Source organism: Malaya genurostris, chromosome 3 (assembly GCF_030247185.1).
Source record: "Malaya genurostris strain Urasoe2022 chromosome 3, Malgen_1.1, whole genome shotgun sequence".
NCBI lineage: Eukaryota > Metazoa > Arthropoda > Insecta > Diptera > Culicidae > Malaya > Malaya genurostris.
Window position 1 is genome coordinate 259,523,673 of NC_080572.1, and position 19,884 is coordinate 259,543,556.

At 37.9% G+C, this 19,884-nt stretch overlaps 1 protein-coding gene across 1 annotated transcript; it reads right to left on the minus strand.

Moving 5' to 3' along the window:
- Positions 1-1,091: 1,091 nt before the first annotated feature.
- LOC131434619 (PX domain-containing protein kinase-like protein) lies at positions 1,092-19,884 on the minus strand. The gene is made up of 6 exons (XM_058601532.1): positions 19,130-19,884; positions 18,870-19,011; positions 18,425-18,568; positions 17,507-18,361; positions 17,133-17,446; positions 1,092-3,732 (listed from the first exon to the last, which is right to left on the minus strand). Exons 1-6 carry the CDS (start codon positions 19,229-19,231, stop codon positions 3,325-3,327), a joined length of 1,965 nt encoding a protein of 654 aa, XP_058457515.1. The 5' UTR covers positions 19,232-19,884; the 3' UTR covers positions 1,092-3,324.

Consider the following 19,884-nt stretch of genomic DNA (forward strand, 5'->3'; position numbering starts at 1 on the left):
AAAAAACACTTTTTTGTATTTGTTTTTACAGAGAAACAGCTCAAGCAAATTTATTCAAACTTTATTTACATTATAAAGAAACATTTTAAGAATATTCAGTTAAATTTCCGTTTATTAATATGGAAAAGTAAGGCGGTAACAGAGAATGCCCCAAAACCTCTTTTGAGAATCACGTTGCGCGGTGAACACGATAACTCGGCGTAGAATTATCTGAAATCAAAAATATTCCAAAATTTACTTAAAGTACGAGTTGTTGCTCCCCCTTCGGTCGTTCTCAAGTTTTTAATTTTATTTTTCAACAATTCGTGGCATATTTAAGCCAAAAAAAAGCGATCTTACGCTAAACTTTCCGTTAATTTTGAGGTAAAAAACGACCATAATATGAAAATTGTAAAAATTAAAAACGTAAGGGGGAGGCATTTTATGCCATGTTCCAAGATTGAAAAGAATCGTTTCAGCAGATTTTGTAGGATCGTTTTCAGGGACTGCGAAAAATTGATTTTCAGAAAAACTACAAGAAAATGTAAAAAATGATTTTCCGACACTGTTTTTCCCTTACCCCTCTTCAAAGCTTCTGTATCTTCAACGTACGCCGATATTAGGGATCCTTCCAGAAATTATTCGAAATGAAACAGATCTTTTTTTCTTCGTCATAGTCAAACTTTTGTCGGGTTTCACTTTCATACGTTGACCTTACACCACTCGGCCATGCTCAGCAACTGCCCTTGTAGAATAACTGCATCTTCTAGGTTTCCGACATAATAATAGATTTTAATGTCATTAGCAATCGCTGAATAAGACCCTGAAGTACACCGAGAATATTATAGGCCCAAGTTGACTGCCCTGTGGTAGCCTTCCATAAGTTTGGGAAAACTTCCTAAGAGAGTAACATCCAAATAGTCACCAAAGCGATTACTTTGGTCGCTTATTTTTCCAAGATAACTGGCGGTAAGCCGTCAAGACCAGTAAGAGCTAAATGGTAATTAGGATAAATAAATTATTAGATTCAATTAACAATGCACGATGCTCGCCAGATCTCGTTCATATATATAAATGGGATTTCTTTCAAAGGATTAAAAAAACCACGTTCGTTCTATCCAATTTGACAAATATATCTCTCTTTTTTGGTTTTTATTTAGCTCATTCGGTTTTGCTGTTCATATGGGGTGATTTTTTAAATGTTTTGTTGTTGTTACATCATCTCCAATAATCGCTTTGCAACTGTAATCTCAGGATCATATCATTTTGGAATCATTCGAATTGTTACGTTCGATCCTTCGCCGTTGTATGATTAAAAAATGCAACTGTATTCCGTTAGATTTATCTTAGCGAAACAAAACGACACCGATTTTGTTGGATGATTTCTTGTTTCTATCAAAAAACGGGAACAATCTTTACATTAGGATAAAATGTGACCCGGTAGGACAATCAAGTCTTCAACTTTTACCTCAGATATAATCAAATTTGTATGTCGCTGTAATTGTGCAACATTTCATCGGAAATAGTAAGGATTTCTCCTTCGAAAACAGCTTTGTAGAACGATAACATAATCTTTATCTTTGTGCATCGGTACAATGTCAGGAAGTAACTATCACAGGGCAGAAGGATTTTTATTTTTATTTTGATTTTCATGCTGAATGCAAGTTAAAAATCTAATTATAATTGAATTATTTTCGATGAAATTTAACACAATCGACATGTTTAATGATTCTAGTTTACCCACTATGTACTTTATTTAATTTTACGACGGTAGTTTAGATTGATTTTTTTTAGGATTTGAGTAGTATATACCAAATTTAATAGTTTCTATAAATTTGTTTGCTGCTATCAAAAAGTAGTTGTTGATATTTGCTGTTTAACTTTCGCTACATGAATCTTGCCACATAAATATGAATAGTTTTTGTTTTAGTTGCTGTCGAATGTTATTTTATGCTGATTGGTATCGTTCGGGTTTTGTATAATGTTGTTATAAAACTGGACAATATCAGGATACAAATTTGTTCACGTAAATCACAATAATTATTTATCAATACTTTAAGAGATAGTGATACGTTTGCTGTTTGTAATAAATATTTAGTGGTACAAGATGTTAATCAATTTTGATGCGTCAAATGTCTGTCGCGTTGCTTTATTTAATTTTTTTTTTCAATATCTTCCGACGCCGGAGAAAATCTTTTCTTACTCAGGCCACGTTTGGCGATCTCTCTTGTACTATTTAAACGACACTTCGTATGGCACTAAACATGAATAACATAAATAATGAGAATATTTGAAAGATTAACAGGGGATCGATTGAAACATTTTCTGTTGTGGAATGCAGTTTGATCAGTAGATTCGCTATGCGTAAAGTTTTGTCAGTAGTTCAGCTTATTTGATAAAGGACACATATTGAATATATAATACACTATTAATATTCAAGAGTTTTCAAACAAAATTTCATTCCTAGGATCACTTCCATTTGGCCGCTTCTAACTAAAACAATAAAAATGTCTTCAACAGAACACAAAAAACGGCAATTGAAAAAATAACTCAGGCTCCAGCATTGGCCAATGCATTCTAATCAATTGTCAGTTAGCGTTTATAGATGAACCATCGTGTAGAATCCTATTTTTAAATTGATATAGCAAAAAAGGTTAACCACTTCAATTAGGAAAGAATGCAAAACCTCCTCCTAGCAGATCCATTTTTATCGGCACAGCTCGGACATAAAAAGCATTTTATTCTACATTCAAGAGCTCTCCGAATTTCAAAAACAGATAACAAATATATTTGATAACCGGAAGCTAATAACTCATTGATTTAGTTCAATTTATTTATTGACTCGTATGGTCAAAATAATGAAAAAAATATTAATCGATACAAAAACAGAAAAAAGCATCAATAGGATTAAAGAAAAAATATTGAATACTATACCGTCGTTGCCAGCGGAGAGCAGCTTTGTTGCCTGCCAAATTCTGTGTTTCGCGACAGTCTAGCTGAAGTGCAATAATGCATCTACGTTTAATTTCTTTAGATCGTACCATTTCTACTGCTAGGTCCACCAAGAATGCCACTACAGTCTGCCGTACGGACGATAATAAATTCCAGTTGAATTCTTCGATATCTACTAGAGTTATGTTAGCTTCAAGTTTCCTAAAAAATGTGTCTAGAGTATGAATAAATTGGTCCAAAACACTTCCATTTGTTTGATACTTTGCGTTCGCATATTTGCTCATGTGTTAGTTCGACGGGTTTCCAATAGGCAAATGGTCAAATCTACTGTGGTTTTGATTGAATCGACCGATCGTCGTCGTGAACTGAAAACGCAGCGTCGAGTGTCTCATCTCAGTTCTCGTTGATGTTAATTCTTTTTAGACCGTTCTTGTTGAAATTGCAGATCGATTCCAGCAGAGCGCTACGATTTTCGCTAGAGCCGTCCTCACCCGAAATTGACTTGAATGGTAGCCTAGTGCCACTACTGGAGCAACTTGGTCCTGCAATGGGCTGACCAAACATCGGTGGAGCCGACGGTTGCGGTGGCAACGGAGATGAACCACTGCCCCCACTGTCGGTTGCGTGCGGTGGAGGCGACATCAGTGCCGCCTCGTTCGGTGAGGTAATACTAGTTGCGCTGTCCGATTTGACCATTACGGCACCCGTCGATCCAGAACCGGTACTGATCATTTGTGGTGGACCGTTGTTCAGCTGTAGTGAGTTCTGGGCGCGTAGTTTTGCTTGCCGATGTTCCTGTTTCTGAAATGTAGAAATTTTTGTCACAGGGTGAAATTTCATATCACTGCTGTACACAGACGATCACATAACTAAGGTTTATGAACTAAACAGAAATCAATTCCATTAAAAGATAGATTTTAAATCTTAAGACTATTTATTAAGATTTTTTTAACTGTTATATATGTGTGGTATAATTATTCGCTTTATGTATTTCATCGGTAGTCCGTACTGTGAAAATGTCATAATGTTGTCTTATGATTTTGTCATGACAAAAATGCGCACGCGGAAGGAATAATTCCGAAAACATTGAGTTTTTTTTTATTAGGGACCTTTTAACTGGAGTCCTCAAGGTTGTTTAATTGGTAAAACAATATCCCCGGATAGGAGCTAGGTACGGGTTCGAGTCTCATCTCAGCGATAACTTTTTCGCGGTTTTCATTGCATAGTTGTATTCGCATGTCATTTTTTCAATTTCTTTTTTCTCGTTTTATAAAATTTGGTACATGAAATGTTAAAAAAAGTTCTGAATAAAATTACAGAACAAAATTTACTATATTACGAAATGATTATCATGAAACGTAATTTATGCAATTCATTCCAATATATTGTGAATTTCGTAAGGGCTGTCTTATGGCTGTCTGAAGTAAACTATTGAAGTCAATTTCTCTCTATATCATAAGACAAACTAAAGAAAAACATTTATCATCCTTAAATCCGAAAGTCGTAAAAAATATTGTGATATGGATTGGACTAAAAAGAAAGGCAACAGTGATCGAAAATCACTAGATTAAGGAATCCAGCAGAGTTCACAAAACTCGAAAAAACCCAAACATGAGTTGGTTTGAAAAAAAATGTTACGGAAGATTACTGGATTTGTGCAATTTCAAGGTGCATAGGGTTGTCAACGGGAGTACCTCAAAAGTTCGAATCACATAAGGTTGAATATCACAAAAAGCCGAAGCACAAAAGGCCGAAAGCTATAAAAGCTTTCATTTTAAAACGAGAAAACAACCATTACAGGTTTTTCTGCTAGTGGACATCGTTTCCGACTAGTTATTGGACGACTCGGACTCGCGTGTTAGAAAATATAGAAAATAAATAAAAACTGCGGTTCCGCCGCCTTGCGACCTTCTTATGCGAGGCCAAGGGATAGCCCCTAGCTTTGGGTAGACCAGGCAAACGGGTGGATTACAGGTTTATGTGCGGGGGCCGCCGCTTCCGACGGCGGGTATTATTTTTCACACAAATTTGCTTACCTCGACGAACTTCTTCGAAAGGTATCAGAAATTGTATTCTTCCAACAAAAATTACTGCAAGCAGTATAAATAAATATAAATATGAAATTGTTTCAAATTTGGAAATACTGCCATCTTTCTAAGACATATGTCATGTTCGAACGATTATGTTGCCAAAAACGAACCGTGCTAAAATCGAAACGTCACGAAAAAGGGTGCTGTGCATAGTGTTTTAGGTGCTAAAAATCAATTGCATAAAACTATTGAGTAGGGAGCCAAAGTGAAGACCGTGTTGGTTATATTAAGAATGAAAAAATCTTACATCACTATGATCAACTATGATGATGAATAATCAACTGCTCCTTCGATCTATATCTTCAACACCCCCTCTCAGTTGATATCTTCCAAACCAAGTTTTCTGCGAAATTCAATGAACTGAGGCGCAGGCAGTGACTTTGTTAGCATATCCGCTTGTTGCTGTTTAGTCGGTATGTATACCAATTCAATTTTACCTTCGGCTACGTTGTCACGAATAAAATGAAATTTGCGTAGCACGATGGAACCTGAGAATCGTCAACAGCAGAAATTGCTCCGTATGAAGTAATAAAATCTTTGAACCAACCTGGTTTTCTGCACTCCCGACCATTGGGCCTCGGAGTAGTTTCTCCACGGGAATTGCTAGCTTCTGTACATCCTTGTCTGCTGATTGAGTATCTGAGGTACTGCTACCGACAGGAGCTGAATATATCTCGTCTACCTCTGTCTGATCCGTTCCAGGAAGCACAATTGGAATGGTGACATGCTATGAACTCTGTTGATCTTTGTTTTTGAATGGAAAAACCAACTCGTTACACTTAACATCTCTAGCCACGATCAGTTTTCTTGTTTCAAGGCACCACAACCGGTAACCGCATGGAGCGTAACCCAACATCACGCATCATTGACCCGTAGCATCCAACGTTCCACGTTTCTGTTTTGGAATCCACGAGTAGGCCAGGCTTCCAAATACCTTCAGTTTAGCTACATCCGGTTTCTTCTCATGCCATATTCCCGCTGGAGTCTTACCTTTGAGTTTCTCTGTCGGACTTCGGTTTGCTACATAAACTGATAGTAGGATAGCTGTTCGCTACTAAAATACTCACTCCCCATGTCGCACCGCAAAGCTGCAATTTTTACTACCTTGAAGTATTGGAACACCTGGTCCTTGCTCTTCATCAGGTACACAACCGAAAAATGGGTGTCCACAAAAGAAACGAAATACTGAAACCCATCGTGAGTTGCCGGAGTAATCTTGCCGCAAACGTCTGTGTGTATTCGCTCCAGTGGTCTCGTAGTAGCGGGCCTGCTACCTTTAAATGGCATACGTACCATTTTACCCTCTGCACATACGTCACAGAAGCTTCCTTCACCATCAAGTTCATCCAAGCCTTCAACCATCGTCGAACTTTGCAACTGTTCCAAATTTCGGTAACATAAATGTCCGTAGCGTTGGTGCCACAATTCTAGGTTACTGTTTGGCTTTTCTACAGCTAGTGCTGTTCCAGTCGAAACGAACATTTTCAGGTAGAATACATTTTCCTTCATTTCAGCTTCACCGATCAGTTCATTATTCTTTTTCAGTACAACACGGCCTGGCATGAACTGGACATCAACTCCAACCTTCAATAAAGCAGCAACCGACAAAAGATTGAACTTTAATTTCGGAACGTAGAGTACATTTCTAACACTCCAGATGATTCCTCCTTCCTTCGTTTGAACTTTTCCTCTAACTGTTCCTTCTTTTACACCAGCCAAGCTTTGTCGATCTTTAGCGCTTTCGATGACCACGGGCAAGCTCTGCAAGCTGACTTCTGAGAGGAGTTTTTCTTCACTCACCATATGCCGGCTGGCTCCGGAATCCAGTATCCATTCAACTGAATCACTGCTACTTGATGATCCGGTCGGACTGACCAACGCCACCTGACGATCAACTGGAACTTCCGCTACCTGTGCTCGAACATTTTAACGCTTTTCCTTCGGGCAAGACGATCGCCCGAATGATCCACAGCCATAGCATTTTGCGGAAAACTTTGCTGGTACTCCTGATTTTCGTCCTTGTTTCATGGCCAAAACCATGCTGTCGGATCCATTTGTTGCATTTTGACTACAATTTTCACGCCCATTCCTTTTCTGCTCTTCTGCCAACAAACGAGCTTTGACGGTTGCCAAACGAAGCTCGTCGTCATGGAGGTTTTCCATGGCCGTTGTCACAACATCGTATGACGTAGATGAAAAGTTGGCTCACCTCGTCGAGTTCCGTCAACACGGCACCTGCATCTTTAAGCTGCCGAACAAGTTCGTCGAATCGCCGGAAATGGTCTTTCAGTAGTGTTCATTCCTCCATTTTCAGCAGGGCGAGGGATCGACGGATGTATGTTTGAGCCGCAAACCCCTTTTTCGCGAAAGTGTTGCCTAGTGACGTCCACATTTCCTTCGCCGTTGTCTTGTCCCGGACATACTCCAAATGACTATCCGCTATGAAAGCGACTAGGAGCGCTTTCGCTTTTTCATCCATTTCTTTGAATGCCTTCTTCGTATTGGCAGATGCCGTTTTCGGCGGTGCATTCTCTTCCAAAACCTCCCGAACTCCGTGAGCCGAAAGCTGCGTTTCGACCCGAAACTTCCAGGTGTCGAAACCTTCTCAAATTGAAGCAAATTGAATCACACCAGCCTTTTTCGCGCTAGTATCCATCTTTCTTGCTGTTGCAAAAGATTTCAATTTTTTTTTCTTCAAAAAACTACTTCCGTAACTTGCGATTCTTCCCCGTTCACAGCGCTTCTGGGCCCATAACCTATTGAGTAGGGACCGTGTTAACTGGGGAACGGTTATATTAAGAATGAAAAAATCTTACATCACTATGATCAACTATGATGATGAATAATCAACTGCTCCTTCGATCTATATCTTCAACAAAAACAGTATTGAAAATCGTGTTTTACTTCACTACTATAAGAGATAAAGTCGCTAACACAAAAATATAACTATCTTCATTAAAAATGGACGGATTTTAACATCCTATGGCTGGTTGATTGGCTATTACCATGCGGAATCTAAGTCTAAAAATATACTGTTTTTAAGGTCAATTGTGACAGATATTGTCAAAAAGCTGAAAATTTGGCATAAAACTTCATATAACTCAAAAAGTAAATATTCGATCTCAAAACCATTCAATATCGGTCAGAGTGATGAGGAGACCATTCATTTGCAACTAGTTTGATCAAAATCGGTCCAGTGCTCTTTGTTGACACACACATACACACACGGACATTTGCTCAGTTCGTCGAGCTGAATCGATTGGTATATGACACTCGGCCCTCCGAGCCTAGAAAAATTCTTCTAAATTCTGCACATATTTTTTTTATAAAAACTAAAACATTGGACGATTTGTGTTTTAGTCTTTGTTAAGACGTAGAGCCTCAAAAAATTCTTGAACTAGTTTTAAATATGATCAGTATCTAACGGGCAAAACAGATTGGAAAATTGACATGTGAATGCAATTATGTAATGAAAACCGTGAAAATGTTACCGCAGAGGTGGGACTCGAACCAGTAGCTAACTCCTAACCGAGGAAATTGTTTTACAAATTAAACTACCCTGCATATGAAAACACATGAAGAAAAAGTCCAATGGACTAGACGAAACCAAGCATGCTTCGCTGTACTTGGTCACCACGGCATTCACTTTACAGTGCTATAGGGTAACAGAGGTATTTTGGCCCACTTTAGGATTGATGTTATTTTGGCCCACTTTATAAAAATATCCACCAAATATTGTAATATCTTTAAAAACCCCTTCCGCAATAGGAAATTTAATGTGATTAGCTTCAAATTGATGCAAAATGAGTTACTTATCATCGATAAAATCCGATGAAATCGATAAAGTTTGTTAGGTGGGCCAAAATATATGAAATGGCCAAAATACCTCTGTTACCTTATCTATGGAATCAAATTCAACAGAAACATGTCCATCGATCACGAGTCTGTTTTTTCCCTTCTACCTCTCTGGTGTTATCCCGACCTTTTTTTAAGTCAACTTTCTGACAATTCTCACACCAGATCTTGACGTTTAAGGCATTTCTAAAACATTTGGCATAAAAAAAATCGGTTGCGGTTTTTTCCTTATTCCTTATATCACAGGCCGGTCATGATGGTTTGACGGAAAAGAACTAAGGACATGCGTTTTTATTTAAATTATATTGACACTTGGGTCCCATAAGTATTACTACAGCATGTTCACATTTCGTTATCTTCGGATGATCCTTTACAGTGTTACCATCCGCTCAGGCAATTTTGGGCATCTGGTGTACACTGACTCACAAATGAAATGCATCACTACCAATTTAATACAACGCACCCAAAGGCACGGTAAAATGTAAATTTCATGTTACTTCTGAAATTAATCTATCAAACAGAGATAACAGATCTCACTATAACTAATGGTTCTCGTATATGAAATGACTAATGGATTTGAGATGAATGGGGGTACCGTTACCCAATTTCTATCTCTTCTAATGGTCGATCGTTAGTCCTGAGCTGGAACGGTGGCCTTTATTACCATTATTGCATGTACTTACTCTTACATTTCACTCACACATCATCTCACCCATCAGGTCCCAAACGATACATCCTCACAATACAAACTGGATGAACATCGTATGACAGCTATCAGTGGTTTGTTCATTGGTTAAGTCATTATTATTTCGTTCTATTCAACAATATTCTATCTCATTCCACAGTAATCCATTGTACATAAACCACCAATAAACGTTAAATATGGACTCGATTTACCGTTCATTTGCTGTCATCGTGTGAAAGCCAATTGGGATACGTTCACTCCACCTAATTTCCACTTCACACTGGTAATAAGGGCCGGTAGTATGAAAATAAAACATAAAAAAGAGCTCAGGTAAACCCTACCGGCCTCTCCAACCCCGGATGTTGGAGCGTAATGCAATCAACATCTTATTCATTTAATTCGTTCCATATCTTCTTCTTCTTCTTCTTGACGGTAGTGGCGAGTCCACAACTGTCAGACTATACTGCCAAGTGTTGTCAGATCGTGAAGTTTTGCTTAGGCTTCATTTCGCCTTTATTTAATCGTCGCGGATTGTTTTTTTATAGTGTTTTGTCAGCACTGACAGAAGAGCACCGATGTCGTAGCAGCATTGCTGCTAATCGGTGGGTTTTTTATTTTGATGTATGGATCGTGAAAGAGCAGTGTACGCGGTTCATATTTGAATTCTATTTGAAGAAATAAATTTCGAGATTTGTCGGTATGTTTTGGTGTCTGTTTTCTTGAGTAGGTTCTCGGTGTTATTATGGGTTAAAAGGCATTCAAATTTATATCTGTTTTCTATGTATTTTGTGCATTCGAATAAGATATGGTCCACGTTTTCCTTTACCCCGCATTCTTCGCAAAGTTCGTTATTGGTCATGGTGTGAAATGTTCTAAGTCTACCTATGTGAATGATTTCGATTGTTTGAAGGTGATACTTTTGGAACCAAGGTTTAAGTGAAGGTTTGGGTAGAAGTTTGTAGTGTTTTTGGCCTTTGTTCTGTGATATGTTTGCGTAGATATGGTACCATTCTTGTATGGTTTCATCTTTGGCTAAATTTAGTGCGTCTGCTAGTGGCAGTTTGGAGTGAATAGTGTTAGTGCTGTTGCATCCTTCTTTTGATATCATATCAGCTTTTTCGTTACCGAAAATGCCTTTATGACCTGGGATCCACTGTAGTGTGATGTCCTTTTTTGTCTCATGAAGTTTTAGTATTATTTCTTGTATTATATAGTTGTTTTTGACTTTTTTATTTTTTATAGATTGCAGTCCTGATTTGGAATCGGAGCAAATGACAAATTGTGTTTCGTTTCTGTTATTTATTACGTCGATTGCAGTATTTATTGCCGTTAATTCTACGTTCATTATTGATAGATCTTTGTTAACTTTACAATTTAACGAGTCTATTTCGTCTATCCATATTCCGATCCCGCATTTGTTAGCAGTTTTAGAACCGTCCGTGAAGATTTTGACATGTTTTTTGTATTTATTGTATATATGTTCGTTGCTTATTAATTTAATTGTATTGTGGTTCATATTTTGATTGTTAAGATTATGGATTTCTGTTTCTATTTTTAGGTTTTCTGTTGTTTCTATTTTTCGTTTAGATTCTAGTGTAATTTCGCAACCGTTTGTTTGAATGAGGAGATAGTTGTTTTCGAAAGTTGTTTTTTCCAGAAAGGTGTGTCTAGGGGGCAATTTTGGAAGTTCTGTGAATATGCTAATAATGTCTATGATTGGTTTGTTTTGGGCATATATTTTGATAGCTTCTTTTTTCGCTAATAGTTTCGCTCTTTCCTGTATAGGTAATTCACCTGCTTCGGCGTATAGCACGTTTATTGGCGTGGATTTAATTAATCTTAATGAGGTCCTGATTCCCGCGTTGTATGTTGCGTTTAGCTTCTGTAGATTTGTTTTTGCTACTCCTCCATATATGGTTATTCCATAGTCGAGTTGAGATCGAATTGTTGCCTGATTAATTTTAAGTGCCGTTTGTGGGTGGGCTCCTATTTTGTTTTTACAAACGACTTTCAGAATGTTTAGTTTTTTTTTCGCTTTGTTCGTGATGTAATTAATGTGTGCTAAATGGTTTAGTTTACTGTCTATTATGTATCCTAAATATTTATGGTGATCTACTTGTTTTATTTCCGTTCCGTTTATGTTTACTATGATTTTCTCATCATTTTTGGCGTTGAATAGTATGATTGCTGTTTTTTCCGGATTTAACGTTATTTTTAGAGATTCTAGTTGTTGTTTGATTTTTGTAATCGCGATATTGGCTGTCGTTTCCACTTCTTTTAGTGTTTCTCCCTGTACGGTGATTGTGAAGTCATCCGCGAATTGTTCTAGTATGACTTTCTCTGTTGTGATTGTGTGTAATTTGGATGTGTATAGATTGAATAGTATGGGTGATAAGGGGCACCCTTGCGGTAAGCCTTTGTTAGTCTTTTTAATTATTTCTCCATTCGTTGTTTCCAGTGAGATTGTTCTATCGTTTAAATATTCAATCAACCATCTTAGAATTTTATTTGGGATTTTCAATGTATCGAGTTCTTTTATTAGTATGTTTATATCCACCGAGTCAAAAGCCTTGTTAAGATCGATGAATATAGTTGCTGCTATCCTTTTGTTTCTTTGTGCTTGCATAATAGTTGAGTTTAGATGGTTGATACAGTCTATTGTTGATGAGTTTTCTTTGAAGCCAAAAGATAGCTTAGGAATAAGATTGTTTTCTGTGGTGAAATCTGTGAGTCTTTTTTTGACTTCACAGTTTATAATTTTGATGTTTACGTTGATTAATGCTATTGGTCTGTATGAAGATGCATTCATTTTGTCTTTGTTGGGTTTCAGTATGGGGATTATTTTACTGATTTTCCATTGGTTTGGGATAGTTTCAGTTTTCCAGACTTCGTTTGTTATTTTTAGTATGTTGTGTAAAAGTTCTGGTTTCATTTTTTTTAGGAAATAGTATGATAATTGGTTGTGTCCGGGTGCTGATGAGTCTTTTCGGCTGTTGATTATTTTGATCATTTTTCCGATCCTTATGTCGCCTGCATATCTATTTTCGTCCACATTCGGGGTTTCCAGTTCAATTATACTATTGTTGTCTGTTTTAAAGTTTTTATCTAGGAATTCTGAGATTGATCGTACTATGTTCCACATTTGTCTTGAATTTGTGTCTTCATTAATTTCGTTTATTTTTCCTTCTCTGTATTTCATTACTTCTTTTTTTAATTCTTTAATGAATTGTCTTTCGGCTTTTTTGAATTTTTCCCTGTTTTCAAGTGTAAGGTTTTTCCTAAATTCAATGTGGTTTTTATTTTTAGCTTCGTAAAGCTTTTTAATCTTCTCTGTCCAGTATGGTTTGATTTTTTTATTGCTATTAGGGTATATTGTGAATTTAGCATTGCTGATTGCATTTTTAATTTCTGTCTCAAGATCCGTTACATTTTCTATTTTGTTTATGTTGATTTGATTTAAGTTTTCTAATGCTTTGTTCTTACTAATTATCGAGTCGGGAGTATCTGTTTTTATTTTGTTGTAGTTATTAATTTTACATTCAATGAGTTTATGGTCTGAGCCTAAGTTTTCGTTGCTTATTTCCCAGCTTATCTTGGGGGCCAAGTCTGGCGTTGTCAGTGTGAGATCTATTGCGGTTTCGTTACAGTTTAAATCTGCCCATCTAGTGGCTTCTCCCGTGTTGTGGAAAGTGATGTTGTGATTGTCTAATAGGTCACTAATCATTTCTCCTCTTCTGTCCGGTCTGTTTGTCCTAGTGTCCCAAATTGGGTGATGGGCGTTAAAGTCTCCTCCAAGCATTACTGGGAATGTGTTGTTCTGTATAAAATTGAATAAGTTTTCTAAGGGTCTTCTGATATTATTTATTGTGCTCTCTGGTGGAATATAAAGTGAGATAAAAATTATCGGGGTTTTAGTGTTTTTGATTTTGATTGCCACCATCTCTAGGTCAACATTGGGTATGGTAATTTCTTCTGCTATTAACGTTGGGTGTACCAGGATACCTGTTCCACCATAACCTTCCTCCCTACATTTTTTGAAGAAGGAATAGTCCAGGAATTTGTATTTTTCTGAGTCTTTGATCCATATTTCTTGAAGCAAGAGAATGTGTATTTTGTTGGTTTTTAGATATTTTTTTATGATTTCTCTTTTGTGTAGCGGTCTTAAGCTGTGAATATTAATTTGAGATATATTTAGTGTTTTGTTAAAATTGGCCGTTTTATTAGTTCGGTTGTGCATGTTGTATTGCTTTTTGGTTTCGTATGTTTATTTTTTGTAGCATGTTTTGTATCATAGAACCGATCTCGATGATTAAAAGGTCTGTACTAGGGACGTTGTCCACTTTGTTATTTTGTAGAATTTGATCGAATGATTTTTGAAGTTCTTTGACTATAGTTTGGATGCATTCCATGTCCGAAACAGCGTGAGGGTTGTTTTTAATGGTCGTGGTTTGTTCCAGTATTTTTTCTACTTGTGGGAAGGAGTTTTTTGTTATTGGTTGGGGTTTCGTCTGTTTAGAAAGACGTTCGGCAATTTTTGTGTTGTCAATTTTTGGATACTGTTTGTGTACATATCTAAATTTGGGGTTTGGGCTATTTGGGTGTTCCAAGCTAGGGAATTCACCGATAGACTCCAGGATCGAGTATTGATTTTCAGTTTTTGGATACATTTCTTGTGCTTCTGTGTATGTCATTTTGTTAATTGCCATTGCGGCATTTATATGTTCTCTTCTCTTCCTTTCCGGACATTGGGCGTCGGTAGGTAAGTGATTTTTACCACAATTCCTACATTTCATTAGTGCGTTTTCGTCACAACCCGGGTGTTCGTTTGTGATATTGCTTCCGCATCTCTTACAGTTTTGTTTACTTTTGCAGGCTATTGCCTTATGTCCTATTCTCCAGCAATTGTTGCAGATTCTGATTGGGTATATATATATATATATATATTTCGGGTTTGATCAGTACTCCGTAGAGTTGTACTACCCTAGGGAGTTCGGCTCCATCAACTGTGATTTTTACTGAGCGTGTATTTATCAGCTGGTCGTCCTTTTTTCTTTTTATTCTGTCTATGCGGATTATTTTCTTGTCACAAATGAGTTGTTCTTGTATTTCTTGTTCCGTAATTGTGGTAGGGATATTTTTTATTATACCTGTTGTTTCTGTCAACCAGAGATGTCTATCTCCTCTGTGTGACGAAGAGCAAGCAAAATTTCTCCCCTCGCACTGACAACTTCAACGAGAGCTCTTTTCTTTCACATTTATACACCACTGTTGTGTAAGTGTGCACGCATCAAGAGTGCGTTTGTTTATTTCCTTTTACCTCTTCCACTGAATCGCACCAAAGTGCTAGAGCATTAGCTAATAAATTCTCTGAGGTGGATGCAGATACTTTCACAGAGGAGCACACGCCGGTGAGCACTCTGCTGTATGGTTTTCGTAGATGAAGCGTGGACACGCAAAATCAGCAAAATAAAACAATTTATCGTAAAATTTTCGGTTTTCCTTGCAAATTTTTCATAGCAAGGCCAGATCTACTCTCTATTAATTGAAGTTCATAGAAGTGTTCGCTCACAATCACGCGCCAGTGGTTACTTGGGTGTATTTAGACGAGAGCGCGTGTGAGCGATTCATGCGAAGAGAATGTGTTTCACTCGCGCCAGCTGCTTTAACCACAAGCACACACTCAAATGCTGTCTATTCGACACTGAGAAGAAGTGCGCTTTCCTCTTTGTGCGGTGCTTCGTTTTTTTCATCCTCGGTGTGGCAGAAATCTGACTCTAGCGTTTATCACTGTGGTGAAATGCCATCTCTGCTGTCAACATCCTCGGTATGTATGCTTTGTAGTTGTTTTGTTTCAGTATCATCTCTGCATTCAAGATTTTTGCTGTGTCCTGTGGTTGTTTGTATGTTAGTTTGTAGCGATATCTTCCAGCTCTTTTCAGTTCTTGGAACTGATCAAGTTCTAATATGTGTAGAAACTTTCCTATTTCCATCGGTTCAAGTAGTTTCATTCCCTCTTTAATTGTGATTGGTTCAATTATAATTGTATTATGGATAAAATGTTTGGTTATTTTTGTGTTGTTGTTTTTTTTTTATTTTCAAGGTTTGAGGAAGGGTCGTCTTCCCCTTTTGGCCTGGAGGGGCCTGGTGTAGATAAATTGGAGGTTGATTTAAGCGTTAGAGATGAAGATGATTGAGAAATTATGGGTGAGTTCGTAGTTGACGGCGTTGAAGAAGCTGTAGCTGATGAATTAGTTGTAGATGAATGTGCAACTATAGAATTAGTTGAACATGAAGATGGGAGAGTTTGTGAGTTGATTGTTTCTGTTGGTTGTCTTTGTATGTTATTTGTCGGTTCTTCCGTGTCTGAGAGTTTGGGTGTCGTGCCTGGTTTTGGTTTCTTTTTTGGTTTGTCTTTTTTGGGTTTTTCTTCACGTCGTTTTCTGTACATATTTTGCGTTTGGGTAATCGTTTCATTTTCAAATCCTTGAAATTCGGTTTCCATTTGGTCTTCGTCTGAGGTTGGGGGTAGGGATATGGTGGACCATAGCTTACCTTTATCTGGGGGTTCAGAGTTGGACTCTTCCGTCGGATTCATGCTTGTGGTGCAAGCATGGATCACCACGTGTGTCCGTAACCTAACCTTACTTTTTGTTGATACCAAAAAATACCAATTTACTGTACTTTTTTAGGATGAGATTGGTTGTTCTTTCACTATCCACTATCAAATTTTTGATTTGTACTCTTCTATCTTATATGTGTTTAACACTGTAGAAAACAGAAAAATAGATTTTTGTATCACCACGCGGTTTACCGAACAGTCTTCACTACATCTGACAGGCAGTTGTTGTGGTACGCTCTTCTCGGCTGTTCAGAGGCGAATGGTTCCATATCTTATTTATTTAATTCAATTATGAAGCTGGAAGCTGTAACGCATATCTTTATCAAATTGTAACGCTAATTGATTGTATGTGATGGTGTTTGCAATATTAACCAATGGGAGACCTCAGTACAATTCATTCAATTATCGTACGACAGTTTTTCAAAAAAATTTGCTTATCAAAAATTCTAGTCATCTAGTAAATGCCTAAATGTAATGATTTTCGATCAATATTGACATCATTTTCCATTCAATTCATGATGAAAAATTGTATCAGAAGTAGTGATTTTTCGTTAGTTATCTATGCACTTTGAAAAAACTGAGTTCTAGTAATTTTCTGTCATTAACGACTTCCTTTTTCATAAATAGTTAAAAATTTTGCATTGGTAATTTTTGTCCTTTGAAGAATATTATAATTCTCGACCTCTATTGACTTTTCATTTTATTCAAAAATGTTCCACATTGCTTCAAAAAGTGTTAATTTTAGCTGATTAACTACCCTATAAAAAGTCGCACCGAAAACAAAATACAGCTCATCCCATCACCCAATACGACAGGCGCCGATACATTTTTGACTGTCATGTGTGGTATTCATCTGTGTGACTGCCCGAAATTTCACTTAAAACTTTCACGAGAAGGGACCGTTTCCAGCCAAGGCAAATTTAATATCAATTGAAATTGCATATCCACTCACCGCTTTGTGCTTGATTTTCTTCTTCTCCTCCTCGGAGGTCATCATCTCCTGCACTCTGACTAGACGTTTCTGGTTCTTTACCGATTTCTGCTCATCGCGAACACGATTTTCAGTCTTCTGTAACGCTACCTTCAGCTGTTCTTTGGCATTTGATGAAAATTTCAGATGTGGCTTCTGGGCAACGACTGCCATCGCGTACTGATCATTGAAGCACGCTGCATACTCACTGAAAAATGGATGCGCCGCTAGCTGATCTAACGTTGGTAAAGTCGATTTGCAGGCGTCCTTCGAAAGAATCGATTCCAACAGCCCTCCTGTAAAACGATCGCATTTTAACACAAACGAAACAAAAACTTTTAACCGATCAAACTTACTCAAACTATCGGGACACTCAATGATTTGGCGAGCGTAAGAATCCTGCAAAGGATAGCCCATACACATCTCGTACAGCAAATGTCCAAACCCGTACACATCGATAGCTTCACAAGTGTTAATCTTACTGTGCTGCACAAAAAACGGCCTGTAAAATGAGGGAACTCCAAAGATAAAATTCTCTGCGTCCATCAACCTAGCGGCCCCGTCTACAATCAGCACATTGCCACAGTGGACATGACCGCATGCCATGCCTTTGGAGTGCAAAAATCGGATTGCTTCCAGAATTTGCCGTGCGTAGAGTGCCAGCTCTTTCAGAGGCAAGGGAGCTCGGCCCTTCGGACTGCCATATTTCGACAGAAATGGATTGCACGGAGATGCTGCACACAAAACGTCCTTTAAACTACCCTGCTTGTAAAACTTGCGAATCACTAGCGCTCCATTGTCATTCGATGCAATATACTCGATCGGAACGATATACGGATGCTGCACACCACCAAAGTTCTTCAGCACATTATGTATCTCTTTTTCGTCGATGTACCTATCTGGTCCAAACTCGGTCCAGCATAGGATCAAGTCGTCTTTGCCGCTACCTTCCTTCGAATTGTTGTAATCCTTCTCCGTCGAGGTCGTGACGCATATCTGCGTTGTGTGCTGCTTGCCGTGTGACTGCGAACTTGACTTTATCAAGTGATGCTTTGTGGTCGAGTTCCCGGGAGAGTTTTTGTTACCCTGTGGCTTGTGAACCACTCTAAAGTAATGCTTCCGTAAACGCCAACCAATCGGACCGAGGGATTGTCCCAGCGTGAAGACGCCCTCGGCTCGGAGACACATCGATGCATACTGGAGTGCAAGGTCTAAAAGTCAAGACGACAATAAAGTGTTTTTATTTACTACTACTAAGTACGCAACATTCTTACCGTGGAACGGAGTTGAGTAGCTGTCCGGATCAATAAACTTTTTGGTTGGAAGTGATGATGCCAAAATTGGATTCATTAGTACTTGATTTATATATTCTTGTAACGCAAACAACCGCTCAGCTATGAACTCAGGGCGCATGTTACCTATAAAACAAAATAATGCGTTATTACGAGAAATCTTAACGTGAACAATGTGAATAATTATGTTACAACAATCGTTTCATCCAATTCCATTCATTCATTATCAACATTACTGAATGAAAACAACCAACATAGCGAGAGCAGTCAGCATTTTCAAATGTATAATGAATTCTGACTGTTTACATAACGGAATGTGCTCGCGATAGAAAAATAAACGAAATTTTAAACCGCAACATAAATAGAAAGTATCAGTTTTAGCTTTGTAAGCTAAAAAAAGCAAACAATTCGAAAGAATCACACTCACCAATAAACTTCTTTCCGGGAAACGGCAAATCGATCCCTGATATTTGCAAACTTTTATTAAGCGAAGAAAAATCATTGTATCGTCTCAAGATGCGCCAGCAGTTTTCGGGATATGGTCCACGCTGAACTTTTAATACATATTCCTGTCAAAGAAAAAAAACCTTAAGGCCTTTCAAATAGATGAATCAATCCGGAACAATAATAGTAGTATAATCCCCTTTGCGGACCACTACCAACCCATCGATTATCTGTACCACATACCGTATGCCCGTCGATAGTTTGCGCGGTTTCGATAGTGCACTGGATTGCCTCTGTATCATCTAGGACGACCTTCTGCTGAAGCCGTCTTTCAAATATAGCCATTTGTCAGTGTTACTGTGGGAACATTTATCGGACATTTTTTCCGATGCCATATCCCACCAGACAGTTTGAATGGAAATAAAAAAAAACTAAATCAAAACTGATTAGCACTGTTCACCCTTCTCTTTGTTCAATTTTCTCCGTTTGTGTGGAAAGATGCCTGTCGCCTGCAGCACAGCACAGATGCAACTGAGTACGTAGGAAGGGAGATGAGGGTCTCCACCCACCCAACCAACTATTGGCAAGGGAGCGCCTCAATATCGACTGGAAATCGGTTACTGCTTTTTCACACTTTAATCAATACGCCGTACACACGGACATTGTCGTCTTTCCATATTTTCTGAATTTAAGCAGTTCATATTTATGTTTCAACAGGAATAAACATTTTCGCCTAACAAAAAACACGAACGGCTCTAGGATAGAAAATTTTCCTATCAATATCCTGGCATTGAACAGGTGGGATAATTGTTTGGAAGTCCAACTGATTTCACGATTGGAGGGAAGATGTTTTCGTTACAGAACGGAATAAATTGCGTAGTTATTTTCACCGTTTACTAGACGTTTATTACAATTTGGTGGAAAACGTCGATTGATTTTCTTTCAGCGAAATTTCTACTCCTTTGATGATGACACATACGCAAAATTCACTGTTTGAC